Here is an 18,447-nt window from a genome sequence, read left to right as displayed (position 1 = left end):
TTCCTGATATATATCTGAAATTGCAAAGTACGTACATGTTTGGTTGACAATGTGCCAAAGAGGATGTGTATTTAGAGAATAACCAACGAGGTACAAGTGATTACGGGAAATATGTCCCGAGTGAAATTAATGTCCCAAGCTTTAGCGAGTGACTTGAACATTAACTTCACGAGGGACATATTTCCCGTAATCACTCGTACCTCGTTGGTTATTCTATTTATTAGCCATTCTATAATTAAACCGAGAAACCAATATTTATGAACTCAAAGCCGCATATTCTTACTTGTGTTTACAACTAAATCAGCTGATCTGTACTAATGCGCGGTTGAAACCAAACTGCTCAAGCCTAATGGAATCGCATACGAACCACAATATAGTACTGTAGAAAACGGTATGAAAATTCAACAGTTTCCAAATTCGTTTGATGGCTATTAAGTTATTAACCACACCCCTTGTTGCGTTAACCTTTATTTTTAACGAGTACAACCATCATACATTATCGCAAATGTGTCGATCTAGCCTACTCGTGTAGGCTGGTGACTGTTGTTGGATACAAAACAGCAACAACCTGTCAATTTTATTTTAACGTTAACTTATAAAACAGTGAAAATCTGCATGGGAACAATAAAACGCAGGGATGGTGAACCTTATTTTAAGAAGACGGTACACAATTATGAACGTTTGTCAACATTTTGCTGAAACGGACTGTGACCTAGTTTTGGCTCGAGTCAGTGTCCTTGTCAGGAACGATAACTGTAAATTTAGTCTGAGTCCGAGTCGACAACAGTTTTCGTTCGCAGCCATAAAGTTGTCAATGCCATGGTCAAAAACAGGAACAAACCTGTCAAAAGTTTTGTGTTCGATGGTGGGGTCAAATAATCATCTTGCAGTAAGTCATTTATGACACTCAGTCAGACTTGGGTGAGAAGCCGACTCCCTCTTTAAATGTTTCCGGTAATATCGACATTTAGTCTACACTTCGCGACTTCGATTTTGAACACCATATTCAGTGTTTATCACATACACGTGAAAGGAATTTTTGTGGTTGTATTATTTTCGTTACACGTCCTGTAATATCTCCGTCTACCTTGACCAGGTCTGGTCATTGACACTGATTGCAGTTATCTGGGCAGCCATGTTTGTTTGTATCAATTTTAGACTCTTATTACAAAATGACGCCATATTATTAGTGAAGTATGAAATAAAGCATTAATTAAGCATCAAAATCGAAATCCTGTATGACTTTTTTTCTATTATAAAATATCGAATCAGTGCGATTACAGCACGCTCAATTCATCAATGAATCGATGAAATATTATGAATGAACGTAGCTAGTGGTATGAAAGTAGTTCCGGCATCCAATGAAAATGTAGAAATATACGATCAACCAATCAACGTCATGAACCACTAGACTGAACAATGTGCAGCTATCAAAAAGATATAACACGGGGTCTCCTCACCCGTATGGGTATTAAAGTGCTGATAAACCATGTCATTTAATCGGGGTGAACCGAGATTCGAACCCAGTATCAAAGGCTTCTGGTGACCCCATGGGATGCAACTCAACACCCAAATTAAGAACGTATTTGCCCGTTCTAACTCAATACACTCATGTAACACATGGCAGGACTTTAGCACCCTGTGTTAATATGTTTATGAAAGTGAGTGAGTGAGTGTGTTGGGTTTTCCGCCGCTTTCAGCAATATTCCAGCGATATCACAAAGTGGGATACCAAAATGGGATGGGCTTCACACATTGTACCCAATGAATCGAACCCAGGCCTTCGACGCGAGGAGCGAATACTACTCCTCCAAACCTGTTCATGAAAGGTGGGCATTATAGTTTATGTTGTGATTAGGTTAGAATTGTTCTTCAGTAATCCATGCGACTAACGGGATAGGGTGATCAGGTTTGCCGACTTGGTTGACACATGTCAACGGTTCCCAATAGCGCAGATCGATGCTCATGCTGTTGATCACAGGATTGTCTGCAGGGGCGGATACAGCTTTTTGAGAAAGGAGGGGTACACACTATTGAGAAAGGTGGGGTGCACACTTCCTTTTCACGAGAGTTTCAATGGTCATTTAATAAAATTTCAGGACAAAAGGGAGGGATTATTTACAGACCGCTGCCATATAGCTGGAATAGTACCGAGTGGGGCGTAAAACTAAACTCACTCACTTCTTTCGCGAGTCAATATGAGTCGACAGCACATGTACTGTTATATATCTGGATGCATACTACGGACAAAAGCGATGTGGATTCAGCATTCTTGCAGATAGTGATGATCCGATAAATTCATAATGTTTCATAACCTCATGATCTCTATCGTTGATGTATGTTCCTGGTGTCTCCTATATATTCTGAAAGTCATTCTGATGTCAACTACCCATTTTCCCCATAATCCATATATACATTAAAGACGGTGGTCTTTAAAGGTCACATGCAACCAAGAAATCAAACATAATTAAAACACAATTATCACTTATTCATGACATATAATATACATTGCTGATTATGAAAAAAAATCGCAAATCAAAAGTGCAATATTTGGTACTTGGGTTTACTTCTCTTGAAACGAAGCACCCGGGATACCGAACCCAGTCAGAGCGGGTGGATGTGCACTCAAGTGTAACGAAGTCTTTCATTGGCTGGTTCATTTGCCGATTCCCTCACGGCTCATTGTGTGTGTGTGTGTGGAGAGATGTTGGGTTTTGTACATACATGCTCATTTTTTGTGTATAACATTTTGCAATCAACAGACATAACATGAAGTGTGTACACGTATCACACCTGCCTGTCTGTGTAATTACATAATGTGACAGAGACCGAACTCGTGAGCACAAGTCATAAATCAATGCGTTTTGTTTATGGTGTATAGCCTGATAGGTGTTAAGTTCAAATTGCATGTGGTCAGTGATCGAAGTTGTGTATTGCATATTGTCATTAGCAGACAGGCAGGCAGACACATAGGTGTCAGTAAAACAGACATTGAGTTTTGTCTGTGACAGACTGCTTACCACAATCAACATATTTTTCTCTGTTTCCATAGATATGTATTAAACCATTTCAGTTTTCAAGCTGAGCAATATTATTTACAAAGAAATTAGTATTTCTAATACTACACTTTCTTGAAAACTTGGTTTGCAAATCTGCCAACCCCCAAAAAGCAAGATGTCAAAACATATAAGAAAAAGTATGGAACCAGTGTATTTTTATTACTGCAAACCAAAGATGCTTGTAATTACAAGAAACATCTTCGACCACAGCGATAATCCTTGCACGCATCACTTGCTGTCTTTTTATAAGCCACCTTCCCGGTTCAAGCCGCGCGAACCTAATCACTCTGCGCTGGGGTGAAATTAGTGAATCGTTTTAATCCGATTTTGCTGGGGGTTTTCATCGCGTTATTACTTTATAAGTTGAATTTGCATGTTTGATGATTTATATCTGTAAGTCCATACCGAAAGTTATCAGAATCTGCATAGTTGTGTTTTACGTTGCATGTGACCTTTAAATATGCCTCAATCACAGCCATTGCAGTATTTGCACAGTGCAACTCAGTCCAACAATTCCGTTTGTGTCAATAACAATTACTTGTCCACTATGTAATGTCAAACACTTTACGCATATAATATTTTTGTCCCCCAGGCCGAACCTTTCTTGATATTCTTTATGTTACGAGTACATATACACTCTTTACAAAAAGAAACGCATAGGTGATTTCGGGAATATTGGACTCATCTAGCCGCAGCAAAAACAATACAAATATACTATTGCTTTCCAAAACGTCATCGTTGTGCGATTGTGAACAGCTTCAGCGCCAAATTGTTTTACCGTTTCCCCTTGTTTTGGAAGCGCTTGTGGAAATGCTTGCCAAGACTTCACGAAGAAAACATGCAAAGCAAAATGCACGCACATGTAAGCGGAAAAGCATCCGGTATCGATCACTATAAAAAAGGCAAACTTTGTTTTTAATTTTCGCATTCGTTTTTGACTGGAAAAGAGGAAATTATCATGTCACGACTGAATGCCGCCAATGAACCATCGCCATATAGGACCGCCTTGTTGCTGGAGAGTCGCAGTCTGCAGTTGCCCGACATTTCAAAGTTCATTAGAGCTAAATATTTCGCCTTTGGGATCGTTACCTGCAAACCCATTCCGCCCGAGAAGCGGCCGTTCAAGAGTTATCACCCAAGCTCAGTACCGCTACATCCGGGTTGCTCACTTGCGTCATCGTCTTGCCACAGCCGTAGATACTGCACAACGCATCCCTGGTTTGAGAAGAATTTCCGACCAAACTGTCAGGATTCGATTGCGTGAAATGGGGATTCGACCAAGAGGGCAAATTGTCGTCCCCGTGTTGAGACGCAATCGCTTGAGGTGGCGTAGTAGAGTCCGGAACTGCGAACATTAGAAACTGAAGGCGAGTCTGTACTGGTTCTGTGATGAATTACGTTTTCTTCTTCACTGACGAGATGGAAGACAGCGTGTATGCCGTCCGAGAAAAGAACGTTTTGCCCCCAATTGTATTGGACAGGTCGACAGAGTCTGTGGAGAAAGTGTCATGGTGTGGGGTTGGATGTCCAGCACACTAAGATCTGAATTTGGTGGTGCTTCAGGGGAATTTGACAGCAAATCGGTACATCAAAGAAGTCCTTGCAAGTCACATGCTTCCGACTATGGACCGACAGGAAGTTGTTCCAACATGACAACGCTATTTCACATATACATCAAGCGTCACGGGCCCCTATCTTGCCAATTCTAAGGTCAGTGTCATGCCATGGCCTTCCCGTACACCAGATCTAAATCCGATAGAACACCTTTGAGATGAACTCGATCGACGTGTACGTCATCGTAAAAAACGCGTTTTAAAGGATCCATGAGAAAGTCTTGGACCTTGGTGATGGACACAATCTGATAGTTTAAAGTTGCTGTTACAGGCCCCACTATATACGATTGAGCCGTAATCAATTTTCGAGCGGATGAGTGATCTGTATAAGTGAAGGAGGGTAGTTTGGTCCCTCCCCCACTTTGAATTAGCGACGACTTTCAACAAGTCAAGTGCCTTCAGGCATATATTTATGAGGTATTTAATGTGAGGTAAAATGTCAAATGAGAGTCAAAAATACGTCCCAAGAACTTGGCCCCCTTACAACTTTGATGGATGAGCCATTTAAAATAGTTCTGGGTTTTTATGTGGTTTATAAATCATAAGACCCCAGAGGTGTCGTCGGGCCCACGGCAACCGCTGACGTCGATGTAATGGCGTTAAAATGATTCCGCGATATGGTAGTCGAACACAAAGGTGAGCAGGTCGCAGCCGGTTTCGGATGGTTTGTGTCGACAATCCACCCCTAAACAGCTCATTTCTGGTTCCTGTAGCCGTAAGAAACATACGAATTGTGAAGTTTTCATTTTGACTCAGAATATAATGACCAATCAGCCCTGGCGAAGTTCCTTCTTGATAAAGGTGGATCATGACCAGGGTTGACAGTTTTTGAGAATGGTAGGGAAGTGATCACTCCCACATAGGTCATCGTGGACCACCCATTCAAATTCATTATATACACAATGAACTTGTAACCTGTAACAAAGCACCCCCAGTATTTTTGCAATCATAGGTTTTCAACACGTACATAACACTTTTATTTTTATGATATCCAGTTTGACAATGAAAAATCAACCCTTTGACTGAAGTATATTGGTTTTTCATAGGCGCCAACATATACACAAGGAACTAAAGTAAGCACACCCCCCGTATTTTTGCAATGATAGGTTTTCAACACGTACATAAAACGTTTCGTGGTGACCACGATGGAAAAACATACAGTTTTTCTGACCCGTATGATCCTTTGACTCATTAAAAAACGACAAAATGATTGGAATCCATGTTGATTTTATGATGATAATTGCACTTGTAAAAACACACACTGATTTTCATACAAAACCATGTCTGTACAAGTATGGTCCTGGAATGTTGAATCTATTGGTGAATGTCATTTTGCGTGTCTTACACGATTCATGGTCAATACCGAGTATAACCTCCATGTGAGCAGTCAACGCCATTCCTCGTGTAAAGCAGTTTCCAAATGAGCCAGGTTTTCCACACGACGACCAATCATGTCCCAGATATGCTTCAAAGTGTTAAGATCGGAGCTCATTCAAGTTATCCAACTTCAAATACCCACGTCAACCAAGTTCATCCCAGGCATGCTCAATTGGGTTGTGGTCTGACGAGCATGCTGGCCACTCCATCTGCTATACACCCTGGTGCCCAAGGAATTCCGTGACAATCCTGGCGCTGTGAGGCCTAGCGTTGTCGTGTTGCAGTAAAGAGGGTCGACCATAAAAGCCATGCATAACATGGAGGAATGGTACTTGTATAGGAGCCAGAATCTCGTCCCGATAACGCTGTACGGTAAGATTACCGTCGACCACGTGCAGTGGAGTACGTCCTGTAGGAGTTATATCCCTGCCCAAACCATGACCGACCACCCGCCAAATCGGTTATGCGTGGGCACAGCTGCATCCGTGATTCGCTCTCTATTGTGACCATAAATCCTCTGCCGACCATCATGGAAGGACAAATTGAATCTGCTTTCATCTGTGAAGAGCACACGAGACCACTGACGTTGATTCCAGCAGCCATGATGTCTACCCCATCTCAAACGCGCCTGTGATGTGGTGTTAGTGGTGGACGAAATGCAGGTTGCCCACCAATTGGCTTGAAATCTCAGGCACAATTTCCCAATAGCACCCCGACTCATATTATATCGGACAGCAACCTGCCGTTGAGTTTGACCAGAATCCACAAGGCCTATAGTCTGACCTCTGTCAGCAACTGTCAAAAAACGTCTCATTTTAAGATGCAAACTGATACCTCAACAGTGATTGACAATGAAAAAGCATCAATGCATGTATCTTGTCCTCCACTTTCCATGGATAGAGTGACTTGCACTTGCAAATCATTGAGATTAACTGACTGAGTTTGGTTTTACGCCGCTTTTAGCAATATGCCAGCAACATCACAGTGGGGGACACCAGAAATGGGCTTCACACACTGTACCCATGTGGGGATTCAAACCCGTGTCTTCAGTGTGACGAGCGAACGCTTTAACCACAAGACTAGAATTCGCTGTGATATTGCTAAAGCAACCCTATGAATGGGCTGCGTTATAGGTATGTGTAATTTACTGTGAACCAGCTGTATAACATTGTTTAATCAAGATTCAATAGAGGGCTGTGGTGTGCAAGATACTGTATGTAGATGCTTTGTTGGTTAGAGGTTTGGTCTGGAATATTCTAAAACAGCAAAGATTAATCCAGAATTGTCTGGAAATTTCTGGAAGATCATACACAACTTTAAGAGTCTTGGTGACAAGTACTTATTTCCTGAATGCAGTTTAAGTGCACACTGGACTTGATTTTCCTGGAAACTGTCAGGAACAAGTACAAAAGTAACAAACAGCTGACACTGTTGGGTGCAGGGTATTAATTGTCCTGTACTCTCCTGACATTTAACATTTGACTGTTCCAGATTTTTAGTTGTTTTGCAATTATCCTTCTCATTTGGAGACGAATGGACTGTACTTGGCATTTAGATGGAGTAAAAGCAAAATGTGACAGCAGTTGTGTGTGGATGCACTTTATTAGTGAGTGAGTGCCAAGGGGCTGTGACTTTCAACGGGAAGCAGGCGGAGGTGGAGGCTGAGGCTCTGCTGTGTCCAGGGACTTCAGTAATCGGAATAGGGCAGCTGCTTCTCGGATGCGACTGAATTCAATACAGAATGCCTGTACTTCAATGAAGATGTCCTGCAATACACAGATTTTTGAAGTAGTGACATCCACTATGAATTTCTGTCTGTTTGACAACATTCTTTCCAAGGCTGTATGTACTGCTTACACAACCCTTGAAATGTGGCTATATTTTTCTATTGTTTAGAAATACCCCATTAAAATATGTAAATAGAATATCAAGGAAAGAGTTTGCAAATACTGACATTGTTTGAAGGCTCCAGAAATCATTACTCAATAACACCAACTATAACCAGATTAAAAGCCTTGCCACAAGCCGACCCAAATGCTATACAGCTTCAAACTAGAACATCTTTTGCCAAAGCCATATTTTTGCACATGACTGCCTGTGTCATTATGTATCTCCTTGATTCAGCGATGGCCTTTGACCCTCAAGGACCCCATATTTTCCTTCTTGTGTTGTTATTGCAGCTTAAACACATCATTGCAGGTGTCAAATCCCTCTCTATTTCAGTATCTTTTGTGAAATGCCAATGTAGTTGATACATGAACCTATGGTCTCTCAGTCTGTGCCTTAGTAGTTTAAACTACTCCACATGTAAGTATCATATTCCTATAACACCACATGTCTGTGGCAACTAAAACATTAACTATATATTTTCCATTTGAGAAGACTGTTGTAAGAAACAAATAACATTCTGCCAAACCTCTTAACCAAAACATCAAAGATAATAGTGACATCAATGTCCTGTGTTAACATTGGTGTGTAGAGTATATCTAGACTCACACTGTGTTAGTATTGGTGTGTGTAGAGTATATATCTTGACTCACCCTATGTTAGTATTGGTAGGTGTAGAGTATATCTAGACTCACCCTGTGTTAGTATTTGGGTGTAGAGTATATCTAGACTCACCCTGTGTTAGTATTGGGTGTAGAGTATATCTAGACTCACCCTGTGTTAGTATTTGGGTGTAGAGTATATCTAGACTCACCCTGTGTTAGTATTGGGTGTAGAGTATATCTAGACTCACCCTGTGTTAGTATTGGGTGTAGAGTATATCTAGACTCACCCTGTGTTAGTATTGGGTGTAGAGTATATCTAGACTCACCCTGTGTTAGTACTGGGTGTAGAGTATATCTAGACTCACCCTGTGTTAGTATTGGGTGTAGAGTATATCTAGACTCACCCTGTGTTAGTACTGGGTGTAGAGTATATCTAGACTCACCCTGTGTTAGTATTGGGTGTAGGGTATATCTAGACTCACCCTGTGTTAGTATTGGGTGTAGAGTATATCTAGACTCGCCCTCACATCAATGTCCTGTGTTAGTATTGGTGTGTAGAGTATATGAAGACAATCACATGAACATTTATCATAAATATGATCAGTCCACACAACCTAAGCTTGTCATGATTGGTCTACTCGCACAGAATCATGGTATATCACAAACACATGTCAGTAAGTGATTATATTGGTCTTGATCAAGTGTCTACAAACTTGCTCTATATGCCTATTAATGTTCATTTTGAGGTTTTAAGTGCACTTTCCGACATAATGCATATCTTTTGCAAGTTATTAGCTTCCTATGTTTATATATTTTATGTTCATGTACATAGATCTGTGTATATTGCACTACTCATTTTGAGTCCTACCTGGTACAAACAGAGCCCTAGAATAAGCTGCCCCTTTAGTCTCCCAACCCCCTTTTGTCTAGACTTACTCTGACATCAATTGTCTTGTTGCGGATGAGAGACTGGAGGAACACGCACACCAAGCGGACCAATCTGTTCTGCATGTAGCGATCTTTGATGGTTTCACAGGTTGATATACAGTTCGAGATATACAGATGGATGAATTCAGGCGGCAGATCTACATGCTGGAAATCAAATACATCATTACCTTCAAACGTGCTCATAAAATCCAACACTGGTTTGCAACTGTCAGAGTGTGATACCATGCATGTCTCCTGTGACCACTTCACATCTGTCTGGGTGACACTGTCAGTGTGTGATACCATGCATGTCACTTGTGATCACTTCACGCCTCTCTGGGTGACACTGTCAGTGTGTGATACCATGCACGACCACTTCACGCCTCTCTGGGTGACACTGTCAGTGTGTGATACCATGCACGACCACTTAACATCTGTCTGGATGACACTGTCAGTGTGTGATACCATGCACGACCACTTCACATCTGTCTGGGTGACACTGTCAGTGTGATACCATGCATGACCACTTCACGCCTCTCTGGGTGACGATGTCAGTGTGTGATACCATGCACGACCACTTCACATCTCTCTGGGTGACACTGTAAGTGACCTACAAATCTCATTTGTAGTGGCTTGTTGCTCAGATGTTTCTACGTCAATGATTGTTACAGAGTTATGTTTGTTGCTCAGATGTTTCCACGCCAATGATTTTTATGGAGTTATGTTTGTTGCTCAGATGTTTCCACGTCAATGATTGTTATGGAGTTATGTTTGTTGCTCAGATGTTTCCACGTCAATGATTGGTATGGAGTTATGTTTGTTGCTCAGATGTTTCCACGTCAATGATTGTTATGGAGTTATGTTTGTTGCTCAGATGTTTCCACGTCAATGATTGGTATGGAGTTATGTTTGTTGCTCAGATGTTTCCACGTCAATGATTGGTATGGAGTTATGTTTGTTGCTCAGATGTTTCCACGTCAATGATTGGTATGGAGTTATGTTTGTTGCTCAGATGTTTCCACGTCAATGATTGTTACAGAGTTATGTTTGTTGCTCAGATGTTTCCACGTCAATGATTGTTACGGAGTTATGTTTGTTGCTCAGATGTTTCCACATGAATGATGTACCCCCTCCTTTGTGACTTAGCTGCACTGCGCACAAAATGCATTTTGTCTTTGTGCCTGATGCGACGGATTCAAAATATTTCCAGACGCCGCTCTTAATCTCGGCCATAACTGATTTTATTGAAGGGGAATAACTCACAATTAGTGTTATGACGGGTACCCGGGTTGGGTCGGGTAATGGGGGGTCAGGTACCCTGTAGGAAATTTGGACCCGTCCCTGCCCTACACCCCACGCCACCCACCCACCCATCCAACCGGGTAAGATTTGCCAAGAAAGTTGACCATATGTAGAATCAATGGATTCCATGCCACTGGAGAGAAAGGAACTCACTGTTGTTAGCCTGTTGACAACCTCCATGGAGTGAAGTGACATCTCCATATTCACAAGCACTGAAAAATACCTGCCAAAAGAAAAATGCAGAGCAGATGTAAAGCATGAGTCCACATTGATTAAAAAAAACAGTAGTACAGATTAAGCAACATTATAGTGTTGTAAGACTCCAACAATGAAGTAAAGCAATGCAAGTCAAGATGTTGAGCTTCCTGTGTAGTGAGTTAGAATACATAGTAAAAGAGTGTCAAATAATCTTATACTGCTGAAACTGGTACAGTATAGGTTTAGTGATCATGATTAAACCAGAAATATATTTTGACAACATAACTTAACATATGGAAATGATTGCTGCAACTGTGAAAAAGTTGTTGCATCACTTATTGGTGTATTAATGTCACAACTGATTTTGGAGCACCTTTAGAATACTTCTCTCGTGAGGACGATCTCTGCCGTAGGTCACGTGTCATTAAGACAAGCAAACCAGTTTGTGAGAACCCATCGGACGCGAACCCGTGACCATCGGATTGTTAGCTCGACAGCTAACTGACTGAGCTACGTCCACACTGTTGCACAATGTGCAAATTTATCGAGTCATTCCTGTGACGTCACGGAAATGAACAGAAAGAGTCGAATAGGTCACGGACAATTGCGAAGGTTACGGGTAGACTTGGTGTCTCGTGATTTTAATTTACGGACAATTGCCGAATGGACCCAATGCCATTTGGCACACTCGTCCCATTCCGTAATCTACAAGATAACGTGTGGCGTGGAATGAGCAGATATGCCTCAAACTGAAAAGGGTTGTTGACGTCAGGCATCACATGTAGATTTCACGGTGCATGCATGAATGACGCCGCTTTTATATAAATCGGTGATTTTGTGACAGAAAAGTGATGTAGGGAACACTGTAAGGATAATGTGGATCGCACTAAGGAACGAGGGAGACATGAGCATGTGTAGTGACGGCACAAGGGTGAGTTAGCCTTCGAATCATTACTGAACAAATGTTGTGTGTGAAAAAGGCTTCAGTGCAAATTCCAGGCCAATTTCCATTAGCCCAAAATTTCTACATTAAACCATTTCATAGTGTACTTTTGACGTTTTTGGTTTCCCGTTTTTGTGTGAAAAAAAAAAGTATTAAAATGCAGTGGTATTGGATTAGGTCCCTAACCCTAACCCTAAACCCTAAACCCTCAGCCCTAACCCTAATCCCTTGAAATTATCCTAATAAATAGAATGCATTGACCGAACCGGCAGTATTAAAATGCAAAAGGAAAAACAACAAATGGTACTCACGTATTACACCGGACATGTACCTAACCCTAACCCCTAACCCTAACCCCTTGAATTAATCCTAATAAATAGAATGCATTGACCGAACCGGCACAAACATGACTGACGTGTCCAGTGTAATGCATTATTACCACTTCGAAAAATAAAATACTAATAAAAAACTTTCTATGTAATGGTGCAAATTACTGAATGACAAAAATATATATGTAAATTTAAAAAATACAAAATACAATAACACACAAAACATAACACATCAGCACCCCGTAATGCAAATAAATATTAGCGTATTAGTGAAAAAAGAAAAATATTTCAAACTGGTGCTTGCAAAACATTGCGCATCCGCCGGTATACAACTTCTGGAAACTCTCAACATTGTTGGGCTTATGCAATGACATAGCTCGTAGAGATGAAAGACCAGTGAGCGGAGCTTATAACGCACTCACTGAGCTAGACCACCGTGTTGCCATGCAGGCGTCATAGGGCATTGTTTCGAGAACGTGCTTTCGAACAAAATCACATTACATTACGTATAAGGGTATTATGACGTATTTTTAAAGTTTGTGTTGCTGCATTCTAAAGGTAGGCCCTGATTTTAATTGACACTCATGTAGGTTCACTTATCTGTAAGTGTACTGTGAGTCAGAACTTGGATAATTACATCCTGTTTGGTTCGCTGCTGCTGAAGTCTGACATTAAATGAGTTTTATCTGTTCATTTACATACAAAAAGGGTTTTTGTTTGGTGTCACTGTGGTATACATTCCTTTAACAGAATGTGAGTGAGTGAGTGAGTAGGGTTTGATGCCACTTTAAACAGTATTGCAGTTATATTACAGCATGTCAGCTTAGTGTGGAAGAGAAGCTGGATGTGCTGCTGGTCTCAGCATTCTACCACTTTTGTGAAGCTCATAGGCAAGGATATAATGCTGCCAAGCTGAGAAACAAACGTGTAAAATTGGTATTTGAACACAAGGGAAGCAACTCTGTGCAGCCATTCATATTGGCACTTGTGCTCTTGATTAACTATGGCTGGAGTGACGTGGTACTGCTTCCTTTCAACAGAATAAAAAGTGGGTAAACTTACTCTGTTATTTGGTTAGAAGGCATCAACTTCAGCAAAGCTTCAATGGCAACTAGGGGATTGTTTTCAACTAGATCTGGCAGCTGAAATGCCAAATCACATCATGTGTTAGATGAATCAGTTTATCAGAAACAGTTACAAGGGCTCTGCAGCTTACCTGTCAACAACGTGCTGACATTGAGAGGTACACATCATAACATACTTCAGGAAGTCATTTCATCAGCCGTTATGTATAACAGAAAGTTAAACATGATATCTTCACACCATAAGAGACTGTTATGCTAGGGTTACACTATCTTCCCAGCGGCCACGGCAGCCCTGTTTCCCAGAAATGTAGTGCGCCGTGGGATTTTGACCATTTTTTTCCTCCAGTAAAGTTTTGTTAGGTCCTGCTAAGATTTCTCATGGTCTATCACGGTATTCGGGCCAGCTTTGGAGCACGTTTGTGTCCAGGGTATAAAAATAAGACCTCCCTAGCAATAGCAGCCATTGTATCCTCAGCGACAAGAGCAGCATAAACCCCCAAGATGAAGGAGATTTGTGTTTGCATGTTTGTTGGGGGCATACATCGAGTCCTTGGATCATACGCCCTTTCAGACCACGTTCACCAAATCAGACTGTAGTAGAAAGCAACATGCTGTTTCTCACTGGTCCTGTAAACCATCACACATCTGGATGCGTCGTGATAGAACGGGACGAATCAGCTACCATGCAACCTAGCTTGCCGTGAGGACCGGGACAAAACGGGCAGCAAGGGTGAAACAACCGTGACAAAACGTCAAATAAACGTGGATGAACAAGACAAATCGTGAACAGACTGTGAGATGCCAGGTATTACACATGCCTCCCGTCCCACTACGGACCATCTACAAGTTTTGTTACAGCCTATTATGTGCTGTCACGTTTTGTTGCGTTCCACCCGTTTTACTACAGCCTACTAAATTTCTCATTTGTACCATGACTGCCGTGGCAAAGTTTTGAACAGTTTAAAAATCTGGCACGTCATCCACAGTAATCACAGACTGTCATGTTTGCTTATTCAGTCCCCCATGTTATCTCATGTCCATCCTGTTTTGTCTCCGTTTCACTACGTTTCGACGAAACAAGGCTGCTGTGGCCGCCAGGAACATACTGTTACCCTTGCATTAAACATAAATACACAATTCCTTTTAGAAAGTGGTCAAATGCAACATATGTTATATTTGAGATTACACTTTCTCAGTAAAGTACAGAATCTAGTACTTTTTTTAGGGGTAGAAGAACCTTCTGGGATTCAAACCCACAGTCTCAGAGTGAAACACATCTAATCTCCAGCACACAAAGTCAGCGATCCATTCCACTCGGCCACTGTCGCTTTCAGCTGGGTTTGAATCCTGGAAGGTTCGGCTCTCCCTTAAAAAAAGTACTAGAATATGTACATTACTAAAAATGTGTATTACAAAATATTCACATGGAAAAAAGTATCTTATCACCTATGATTTTTAACCTCCATAAAGCATAATTGTTTATTAGTATGATTTTTTTGCACAATACATTGATTTTAGCTATGTACATGCTATCAAAGGAAAGCATCATGTACAATATGTGTACACATCATAAGGCAAATATCAAGTTTCTTACAGCTCAGTAACTCGGAAAGTCAACTGATTTTCCTGTTGATAAGCAAGTTATTGGTATGTTGAATGCTGGCATGTCATTGAGGGCTATTGCAAGAGATGTGGGTTGTCATCCTTTGACATTCAACTGATTGGTCAGAAAACATCAGCAAACTAATGACGTTAAGGACTAGGTTTGTTGTCAAGCTTGACGTCACTGGAACTTAAGGTCATAAGGAAGGGACCACTGGTTGAACAAAAGGCGATTTCTTTTGCATATAACTGTTGGCTGAGTTCCTGTTTGGTGCTGCAGAAACACTGCATATTCACACAAAATACCTTAGAGCAAGGTCATTGATACTGATGTGATTTCTTGAGGATTGTAAGTCTGAATATTAAAAATGAGCACACTTGTTAACGTCATATGACCATAATTATCAGAAATGCAAAATGAGTAAATCTTTGGCTTCTATGCATAAAATCTTTTTGCATTTACATTTCCCATGTAATTATTCCTGAATGTCACATTATTCAGATAGTAAGTGAACTTGAGGTTTGGATAATTTCCTGTGCAATGGCTATGGCATATTAATACTATAAAACTTAGCAGTGTTGTGATACTTTCTTCAGTCATATGTTGCAGATTCCACTGAAGCAAACACATCTCCCAACTGATCTTAACAAATATACGCTTGGACACTAACAAGACAACATGAAAAGCCATCTCTTAATGATTAATTAAAAATTGAAGTTTACCTTTCATGCTCCTTACAGGATTTAAGAAAACAGAAAGACAATGGACAGCACTCACTTGAATATAAGCCTTTCAGTTGCTGACACAGCTCTGGATACCAAGCTGTATGTGACACTGCCAGGCAAGGGACGGACTATATGGTATATATGGTGCTAACCTTTCCAGGGGTGAGTCCTATATGGTAGACCAGCTTGGAGTCTCTGTCCAGCTCCACCAAAATCTGTTGCTGATGTGCAGGGGTCAGAGAACCTTTGAAAGCTTTTGCCATTAGTCTGCGAACTTCTGCCCCAGCTGAGCTGCTGACACACATACTGGTGTCCCAGGAAACCTTGTATTCATACTCCACAGGGTTCATCCAGACCAACTACAAAACAAGTTGGGCTAGTGTCAGTAAACATGTTCATCCAGACCAACTAAAACACAGGTTGGTCTACAAGGTTGGTAAACACATCTAGACTGACTACAACACAGGTTGGTCTACAAGGTTGGTAAACACATCTAGACCGACTACAACAAGGTTGGTAAACACATCCAGACTGACTACAACACAGGTTGGTCTACAAGGTTAGTAAAAACATCATCTACAAGTCTACAAGGTTAGTAAACACATCTAGACCGACTACAACACAGGTTGGTCTACAAGGTTAGTAAACACATCTAGACTGACTACAACACAGGTTGGTCTACAAGGTTAGTAAACACATCTAGACTGACTACAACACAGGTTGGTCTACAGGGTTAGTAAACACATCTAGACTGACTACAACACAGGTTGGTCTACAGGGTTAGTAAACACATCTAGACTGACTACAACACAGGTTGGTCTACAGGGTTAGTAAACACATCTAGACTGACTACAACACAGGTTGGTCTACAGGGTTAGTACAAGTAAACACATCTAGACTGACTACAACACAGGTTGGTCTACAGGGTTAGTAAACACATCTAGACTGACTACAACACAGGTTGGTCTACAGGGTTAGTAAACACATCTAGACTGACTACAACACAGGTTGGTCTACAGGGTTAGTAAACACATCTAGACTGACTACAACACAGGTTGGTCTACAGGGTTAGTAAACACATCTAGACTGACTACAACACAGGTTGGTCTACAGGGTTAGTAAACACATCTAGACCGACTACAACACAGGTTGGTCTACAGGGTTAGTAAACACATCTAGACTGACTACAACACAGGTTGGTCTACAGGGTTAGTAAACACAGGTTGGTCTACAGGGTTAGTAAACACATCTAGACTGACTACAACACAGGTTGGTCTACAAGGTTAGTAAACACATCTAGACTGACTACAACACAGGTTGGTCTACAGGGTTAGTAAACACATCTAGACTGACTACAACACAGGTTGGTCTACAGGGTTAGTAAACACATCTAGACCGACTACAACACAGGTTGGTCTACAGGGTTAGTAAACACATCTAGACTGACTACAACACAGGTTGGTCTACAGGGTTAGTAAACACAGGTTGGTCTACAGGGTTAGTAAACACATCTAGACTGACTACAACACAGGTTGGTCTACAGGGGTTAGTAAACACATAGGTTATCGTATTTAACAAAACAAAAAATGTTTCCTCATTATTTTATTCAGATCATAACAGGGGCAATATCTTCATTAGCACGATATAATATACTGATAGGTATCAATGACAATCACATTACATATCACAATTGTTATGAGGATGTATTTTTTTATGTGCAATGTGATTAAGCATATTAAAGGAGTGCTGGATCATAGGTGGAGCAAACTCTAAGACTCGCCTACGAGCTACATCACACAAGTACTGAAATATGTTAACTTAACACCTTTTGTTCTATTGGACAACAAGCAATAAACAAATGGAAACATACGACCAAACACGTCTGCATGTATACAATAAATCTGATCAAACAATTTTGGACAGGCATGAAATGTACCATTACAAAACACAATATCCGCAGCACACAAGTGTTCCATGTCCTTGACAGAAGTGAGAATAAGGATGTCGTCACTAACACGGTGCAGGAACTGGTCGCCACCTTCTGTCTGGGAATACTGCTGATCTGGATTCTGCTAGCAGGAAGGCGCGGCAAGGTCTTGTGTCTCTGGCGGTAGAAATGGTGGTGAAGGACTTCAGGACTGGTATCTGCTTCAGAAGGTCATCTGAGATGATGCCGTGAGATCTGGAGATCTCCTGGCTGTAGATGGTGAGTATGGGGGTCGTTTCTGTCCTCACTTTCTCCATCAGTCTAGCCTTAAAAGTGTCAACTCTAAACTCAAACGGTAGTGGGTCGTGAGAGTGCAGTCCACTCAGCACCAACACAAAACTAGTATTTTCCTTCACTGCGACTGCTCAAAACTTCATAGTACAAATGCCTGCCTGCTCTCACACTCTCAATGAAGTTTATGCAAACTTGTGCATTTGCCATGGTTCGGACATGGAGTGAACATGAAGTCACTTACATACTCGGTGTCATTAATGAAGGGTCAAGCTATTGGTAACACTATTTCTAAAAAGTTGTAAATCTTCATTTTTGTTTGAAATATATACAACTGAATGTTTTACAAACTATCTTAACAGTATGGAAAAATGCATCAGGCCATTGAAATGTAATTGTAACGTTCTTTAATGTCCAATACATTCTATTAAAAATGGCACATTTTTTATTCGAATTTGTCAATTAGAAGTCCACCTGCCACCTAATCTCAATGATTTGCATGTGCAAGTCACTCTATCCATGGAAAGAGGAGGACAATACACATGCATTGATGCTTTTTTACTATCATTCACTGTT

General features: G+C 41.0%; 1 protein-coding gene across 2 annotated transcripts in view; it reads right to left on the bottom strand.

Annotated features, from left to right (window-relative positions):
- Positions 1 to 7,632: 7,632 nt before the first annotated feature.
- LOC124292137 (CCR4-NOT transcription complex subunit 11-like) overlaps positions 7,633 to 18,447 on the bottom strand; it is a 35,697-nt gene continuing 24,882 nt past the window's right edge. For both annotated transcript variants that reach the window (XM_046729188.1, XM_046729189.1), the window contains exons 8-12: positions 15,806 to 16,012; positions 13,303 to 13,382; positions 10,924 to 10,993; positions 9,478 to 9,633; positions 7,633 to 7,815 (exon numbers count right to left, since the gene is read on the bottom strand). In XM_046729188.1, coding sequence (XP_046585144.1) covers positions 7,684 to 7,815; positions 9,478 to 9,633; positions 10,924 to 10,993; positions 13,303 to 13,382; positions 15,806 to 16,012 — 645 coding nt within the window. In that variant the 3' untranslated portion in view covers positions 7,633 to 7,683. The remainder of the gene's footprint in view (positions 7,816 to 9,477; positions 9,634 to 10,923; positions 10,994 to 13,302; positions 13,383 to 15,805; positions 16,013 to 18,447) is intronic.

This window comes from Haliotis rubra, unplaced genomic scaffold (assembly GCF_003918875.1).
Source record: "Haliotis rubra isolate DU_JTF1 unplaced genomic scaffold, ASM391887v1 Scf509, whole genome shotgun sequence".
NCBI lineage: Eukaryota > Metazoa > Mollusca > Gastropoda > Lepetellida > Haliotidae > Haliotis > Haliotis rubra.
Note: the sequence above shows the minus strand (reverse complement) of the source record. Positions and strands in the feature narration are given on the sequence as shown.